Source organism: Panicum virgatum, chromosome 9K, assembly GCF_016808335.1.
Source record: "Panicum virgatum strain AP13 chromosome 9K, P.virgatum_v5, whole genome shotgun sequence".
Taxonomy (NCBI): Eukaryota; Viridiplantae; Streptophyta; class Magnoliopsida; order Poales; family Poaceae; genus Panicum; species Panicum virgatum.
Genome location: NC_053144.1, coordinates 47365655 through 47373431, shown reverse-complemented (window position 1 = coordinate 47373431; position 7777 = coordinate 47365655). Strand labels below are relative to the sequence as shown.

At 47.6% G+C, this 7777-nt stretch overlaps 1 protein-coding gene across 1 annotated transcript; it reads right to left on the bottom strand.

Moving 5' to 3' along the window:
* Positions 1-578: 578 nt before the first annotated feature.
* On the bottom strand, positions 579-1952 carry LOC120651783 (NDR1/HIN1-like protein 10). Its single transcript, XM_039929400.1, has one exon. It carries the CDS (start codon positions 1500-1502, stop codon positions 867-869), a length of 636 nt encoding a protein of 211 aa, XP_039785334.1. The 5' UTR covers positions 1503-1952; the 3' UTR covers positions 579-866.
* Positions 1953-7777: the final 5825 nt, after the last annotated feature.

Sequence of the window (7777 nt, the reverse complement as noted above, 5' to 3'; positions counted from 1 at the left end):
CATTAGCGTCAAGCGAGCCCCGATCGGATCGGCCGAGGCGATCGATGATGGTGTCGCGGATCACGCGCGCGATCGAGCTTTCCTGGCCCAGCTGCCGCAGAGGGCAGATGCATCGACCACGTTTTTCTGAGCACTGATCGAGCAATTGTAGAAGGCATTCGTTCAGGTATTCGGCTGCTATGGATCTGTCCTAGCTAGTAGTACTATCTAATAGCAAGGCTACTACCGGGCATTCTGGATGAAGAGGCAACAGGTTTCTGCCACCACTGAGGAGAATGTAGCAAGTGGTGACTGCTCTCTTTTCTGGTAGCTCCGATCCCTGCTTTACCACAGAAAACTCCAAAGGGCCGGATTAAAGCAATAAAGTTAAAGGGTGCCTATTCTAGTATTTTTTCACTTTAGGAATTAGTTGGACATGAAAGCCACACTTGACGAATGCAGCTGCAGGGGCAGGGTCAGTGGCCAGACCAAAGTGACAAAAGGGGCTAGCAAGTTCAGCAATTTCACATGAATAAATAAACAGAAAGCGTGAATTGTTTGGGATAAGGCATTGAACAAGAGGGGGCAACTCTCCCAAATGGGGATGGCACTCGCAGCAAGCCATGACAATAATATATCAAACGTGGCAAAAAGCTCAGCACACCAATTTGAAAAACGGAAAGGGAAAGAAGGCAGCATGCCAGCATCTAGTAGAGGTAGAGAGCTAGCTTGATTTACAATGCACATCGATCTCAGGAGTCAAACATCTAATTAGCCTAACAAACCATGGATCCAATCCACCACCCAGGCAGCAGCCAAGATTTTTTACAGCACGCCACGCTCAGCTAGTGATCCTGCAAAGCACTAAGCATGTCGCCTCGCCTCCCTCAAGAGATGGCGACGTCGCACGGCACGCTCTGGAACGACCGCGCCGCCGACGGCGACAGACCGACGACCACGGGCGAGCAGAAGGCCTCCAGGCCGTAGTGCCTGGACCTGACGCCGGCGACCTTGAACTGGGCGCGCGCGCGCATCCGGACGTCGACGCCCACCGCGCCGCCCGCCGCGAGGTCGTGCCGCAGCTCCCGCGCGGCCTGCTCCCCGACGGGCGCCGACCGCGCCACGGCGCGCACGCCCAGCCGCGTCTCGTTGCGCGGCGGCTGCCGGAACGCCGGCGCGTCCTGCAGCGCCAGCTGCGCGTAGGACTCGCCGGAGAGCACTCGGAACTCCACCCACTCGTACAGGATGGACACGCGCCGGTTCGGGTTGCGCGCCGCCAGGGTGAGGTAGAACGTCGCGTTGACCGTGGCGGCGCCCGGCGGCGGCGTGACGTTGAAGTGGCGCACGGCGGCGTGGGTCACGGCGTAGTCTATGGGCTTCGGCCGGACCACCAGCCAGAAGATGAGCACGGCGAGCCCCGCGAGGAGGACGGTGACCACCATCGACGCGACGATGCAGCGGAGCACGGCCACCCGCCGGGCGTGCCCGCTGTGCGCGACGCCCCCTCGCGCCGCCGCCGGCATTGTTGCGTTCGCTGCTGCCGCTAGCTAGCTTTACCTGGCGAGGATGTGGCAGTTGCTGCTGCTGCGCATGCCGTCGGTCACGTCTGCGGCGGCCTTGTATAGAGGACGAGATTATCCGAGGAGTGTATAGGTGTGGACACTCCATGTGCAGGAGGCTTTCTTGGCGGGAAAAGAATCAAAGATGAAAAGAGATGGCCACAGCCCACAGGCCACTGCTGATGGCTGAGGTGGGTGCTTCGAAAGCCGTGCTCTGACGCGCTGCTTTTGCTTTCGGTTCGTCCTTTGACTCCCAGCGGAAGTATTCGCATTCCTCTGCGCACTGCAGGAATTTCGATAGTTCAGCGATTATACGTGACAGCCTGCTGACAAGCCGTGCTGGGCTCTCCTGTGCTAAGAAATCTAGTGCTACTACCCGTCGTTTAAAGATGAAGTTTTGGATAAAAGAAAGAACTTGTTTCATAAATATATCTGTTTTATTTGTCTGAATGAACGTCATCTTTTAATGACTAGAGGAACTATTAGAAATGCAGAAAATGCTCTTAGCCCACGCATGCTCATTGAATTCTAACATCACGGATGACATTCGGTTCTAATCTGATCCAATCTTTATCTTTACCTATTTATAATGCACGCAATGTTTCCACCAGAAATTTTAATTTGGCCCAGCATGTACCACCGGCAGGTGGACCCGAAACGTTTATAATTAGAACCAAACGACAACACTATATTGAACCCAGACGGATTTGATTACAATGAGAACGTGGAAGACAACAAAATTCGTGTAAAAGGAAACTTAAAATCAGCCATGATGACCTGTACGAGATCTTTGACCATGGCAACGCCCCGGCATGTTTGCTAGTCATAGCAAATTTTGAGAACAATATCATTTTCAGGCTTTTTTTCCTCTAAACTTTGAACACGAGCTGTTCTAAATGGAACACGTGCAATTGAGCAAAAGGAAACTATAGAAATGACACCTCCTATGACTGATGGAAATTAAAGAATCGATCGCTACTACTCCATCCGTTATAAATTATAATTCGTTTGATTTTTTCTACCACAAGTTTGACCATTCACATTATTTAAAAAAAATTGTGCAAACATAGTCAAATTGAAGTCATTCTTGAAGAACATGTATTAATAAAGCAAACCACAATAAAAAGTGATATTTTGCATAATTTTTTGAATAAGACGAGTGGTCCAACTTGGAGTCAAAAGGGTCAAACGAATTATAGTGTGGAATGGAGGGAGTAACAAATGATGAATTGAAAAAACATACATCCAATAGCTTCACTCAGAGTCGTTACTCCTCGAGAGTTTCAATGGAAATTAAACTGTTACAGTAATTCATTTGGATAAATGTTAGAGAAAATCCTGATTACATATGCCAAAATTTACAGCCAAGCGCGATCAAGCGGGTGGCTGAAAATTGCTGGCGGGTCTCTAAGGCCATGCATGTTTGGGCACAACAACACACAAAAGTGGCATGCTTTCCACTTTCACAACGCCTTGTACTCAAAATCCAAACCCAACCTTGAGGGAAGTGGCGTTGTATACCTAAAGGTCCAACCATGCATACGGAGTTCACCATACATGCTTCATCGTTTTCGTTTCCCAGCTAATGATACTAGTAGTATACCTAGAGATGGGAGAGAAGCACGAGACGCAAACGAAAGAAGTGGCACGCGCACTTGGCCAACCAATTGGATACTAGCGAGCACATCACTAGCTAGCTCATCAGCCTCACCTAGAGCTAGCTAACTAATGCTAACCTGCTGGCGTGAGGTGCAGAAACTGACTGCAGGCTCTCGCGTCCCGTACGGGGCAAAACAAAGCGCGCGTGGTAGAAATTGATCGAATTAGTCAGGTAACACGCATACATGCTGCACTGTAAAGCCCGTGCTAACCAAGTAGACTGTCAGTCGAGATAAAAAGTTTTTGCTACCCCAGCATGTCACAGCCCAGAGAAAAAAAAGAAGAAAGAAGAAAAAAATCCCTCGCCAGGCCCACCTGTCAGTCTCATCTTCCTCTCCTCCTCCCTGCTCTGCCGCGGCACACACGCGTCGTCCCGCCGCCGGCCATCCTGGGGACACGCGCCGGCCATACTCGGGCACCGCGCACGTGTTCTTATCCGCGCCGAGTCCGCCCCCTCGCCCCCTCTCCTTATCCGCGCCCGGCCGGCCCCCGCTCCCCCTCAAACCCTAGCCCCAAACCACCATGGCCGCCGCCCCCGAGCTTCGCCGCCGCCGTGATTTGCCGTCGCCGGTGAGGTGCTCCCCAATCTAGTGTGCGCACCACCTAGCCCTCCCCATCCTCGACCGGTTTGGGCCCTCACCCGGCCTCCTCCCCCTCCCTGCTGGGCTCTCGGCGGAGCTCGCTGTCCGCCACCGCCCAACTCCGCCGCGCCGCCCATCCGTCGCCGCTCCTCGCCTGCGCCGCCGCCGGTGAGGCTCGCCGCCATCCCCTCCACCCCGTTCACGCCTCCCCCTGCCTCGCTCCGGCTTCGCTTCGCCGTGCCGCCTCGCGCCGCCGCTCGCCGTCGCCGTGGCCGCGCCCACACCGCGGTCAAGGCCGGCTTTGCCTTGACCCGGCCTGGGTGGGCCGCTGGACCGTGGGCCCCGCTTGTCGGCCTCTGGGCCGGCTCTGCGGGGTAGATATAGCAATTTTGCTAGGATTTGTGATATTTATTTTGTCTGCAAACTTGAAAAGTGCGTAGAAAATCGTACCGATCTCGGAAAAATACGAAACTGGTTTTGTTGGATTCGTATCGCTGAGATCTACTTAGAAAAAATGTTGTTTTGTATGTTTCACTGCATTTTGTTAGGGTTTTAGTGTGTTTCCGTTTAATCTATCTGAAAATGGTTTAGGGTAGAACTTCTTGCTAGAAAGTGACAAAATGGCAAAACTAGTTTTGTTAGCCTTGAGTTTATGCCTAGTATCTATGCTAATTTTTTTAGTCTTGTTTAGTTAAGTTTGCAAGCCTTTTCCGAATTTACTTGCTTAGAGTGGCTGAAAATTTATCTATTTATGATTAATTATAGGAAAATCCTTTTACTGCAAATCCAATTTTCTTGAGTTCCTTGTAATGTTCTCTGCATGGTCATTTTAAATGGTGATTTATGCTTGCTGTATAAGTTCATTTCTTAATTCTTGCATCGCATTCATGCATTATAGTGACCGAGCCATCGGAGGTCGAACCCGTGGAGCCCACCGAGTCCGTTGAGCCAGAACCCGAAGTCCCGTTCGTGGTCGAACCCGAAGTTAACCAAGGCAAGCAGCTAAGCATAATTCCTTGCACCTATCTAATTTGACTAGCTTAGTTATCTCACTTGGGTAATGTTGGGTTATATATATTATGTATGTATTGCATTCTTGTACCTACTTTGATGCACTATCCTTCCTTGAATTGTTCAACCATGTCCTTGTCACATTTTAGTTAGATACTCACTTAACTTGACTAGATGCTGAGCTATACTTAGAATAATCTTTTCGCTTACTAAAAAGGATAGTATGGAGTATGACACTTACCGGTTACCCTTGATCGCACGGGTTCGGTTTAGTGGTAAGGGTTTGGTAGTATTGAGATTCGAGCGGAATGGTAGGGACTAGAGAATGAAGTCATATGTGCATAGTCCGCTTGGATCGATTAAGGACCGAGTGGATGCCATCGGCCTTGAGCACCTTTCCGTGCTACCACATATCCAATATAATGGTACGGATGAGCCAATTACTTTCTTTGACTTGATCATTGATGTGCAGTCCTAGATACGTGGCTACGGGCTATGCAGAGAGGCTTAGTGTGTCCCCAGGTGGACCTATGTGTAGGAAAGTTTAGAGATGTCCCTGGTGGAACTAAGTCTCTACTCGTAAGTTAGGTGTGAGGTTCAATGATCGAGCCTTGTTGGGAACGGTTGACGCGAGTACCCCTTATCCAACTTTGGCCGGTTGGGTGAGTCGCATGGTCCTTGCGTCGTGTGGGTAAAGTAGTACACCCTTGCAAGGTTATAAACAATTCGAATTGCCGCGCTCTCGGATATGAGCAAGCTCTTGGTTCGCCGAATTCCTCTTAGAGAGTTCCGGTATTGTTGGTGTTGGATTCATGTCTTATCAATGATCTATTGAATGTTAGGTTACTCTTTTAATCAACTAAAATTATTTGGGGGTTTCGGGCAACACTAATTAATTTTGCTAGGAGATATTCTAGAAAGCTCATGCTTATGTAATAATTACTTACCCTTTTTACTTGAGCCTGGCATGATCCTTGTTTATTTAATCGCGTAAGTCTTGCGGAGTACATTTGTACTCAGGTTGCTTTCTAAACCTAGTTGCAGGTGAGCTGGAAGTGGTGTTCGGCCACTTCTACCCCGCTGATCCAAATGCGGGGGAGGAGTAGGTCGTTGTGGTTGAGATGATGTCCTTGAGCAAGGCATCATCATCTTAGTATGTCTTTATCGTAACCGAGCTCTGTGAGAGCATGTAAATATAATAATCTTTAAGTTTCAGTTTAATATGGCTTTCGTGAGCCCAAGGCTTGTAATGGAAGTTAGTTGAACCCTCCTATTTTGGACTTGTTATGTTAAGTTTCGAACTCTGGTAATGTAAAACTGTTCTTTGTGTAGTGTTGGCGATGTATTCGAGTGTAAACGGTATATGCATATGCTGATTCTGGGTGTATATTGGAGCACATACCGGGACTACCGGATTTGATATTATTTTGGATGAATGACATGTCGGTTATTCGTGTTTCTAGATGTGGGATAACACGTGGCACGCTCTCCGGCAAGCACGTGTTAACTCTCATCTGGATGATAATGACTGACGGTTCGTTTAAAATAGTATCAAGTTGGGCGGTTCTCACACAACAGGCCAGCTAGGGATATGGTAGGGCTTCAGTCCGTGTCAGCTGTTTTATTTGTTTCAAATCGATCACGATCCGATTAGTCAGTCTGCAGCAATGCGCTGCCTTGCAGGTAATTGGCTGCTAGAGCTCTCTCACCTAATCTTTGCACTATGAGAGCAATTAGGACTTAGGTTACTACTAAAGGTTCGGTTAGTACTAATCTAATACGACTGATTGGACTTGTCTTTTGCTCCTAGAAGGACAAGTATGATTGCCTGGGACAGTCAATTTTCTAGTTTCAAACTTAGGACATGCTGTGCGTAAAAAAAAAACTGAATGTTCCAACTTGTCTCGGTGTGGTCAAGTACTTGCTTCATCCACGCATGCAACGTTCGACCTCGATCAACCTTCCTCATCCATGAAGCCTTGGAGAGAGAGAGACAGAGAACAGAATAGGGTAGCCCATGAAGTAGCGCAGATGGCCAAACGTATTCGGCATTACGCAGTCTGGAGAAAGCATAGTCTTTTTGTGTTGAGCATATCATTGCTCAGGATATATAGCTGGTTCCCGCAACCCTTAATAAAGCTCTCCCGGTTCAAAAGAAAGAAAAAAAACAGTCCCATACATTTATATGTTACCGTTGTGATTCGGGGATGCAATGCAAGTCAGCAAGTGTTGTCTCCTCTAGCGTCATATGGGTCAACCCAAAACTCATTTAATCGAACTAACTAATCCGGGTTTCAGAACAATTTAAATTGGATAAAAGTGAACTAACTGAGTCTCACTCTCACGGCTACTCTTTGGTATGGTCACTTATATATTACATCCTTGTTAGTACTTAGTACTACTCCCTCCATTCCAAATTATAATTTATTTGATTTTTTTGACCTCAAATTTGATGACTCGTCTTATTAAAAATTTGTGTAAAATATCACTTCATTTATTGTGAGTTGATTTATTAATAAAAATTATTTAAAAATAATTTAAATTTGACTATATTTGAGCAAATATTTTTAATAAGACCAGTAGTCAAATTTAGGATGAAAACGAATTATAATTTGGAACGAAGGGAGTAGTGATTAATGGAATGGGTCAAGCATGCATCGGACTAGATCTTGATCAAGATTTGATGGATTCACCAGGCCAAGCACGATTGCTCAGTTGATAGAAAAGTGGAGTATATAATTTGATGAAGGGAACATCGCACGTCGAAACAACACAAATAAAGCTGCACTTATGGTGTTAAAAAAATAAAAAATAAAGCTGCACTTATGTAGAGCCCATTTTTTTTTGCGAGTACAAGCCCCTTTTCTGGCCGTCAGCACAACGGCTGTCTCTTGCCTGTATAATTTCCTTCTTGTAAATCGATGAGCCCGGGAAGAGACGCCCTGCATATTGTGGTGCTTGCTCAGTGGCTTGTAACGTGTCAGTGTG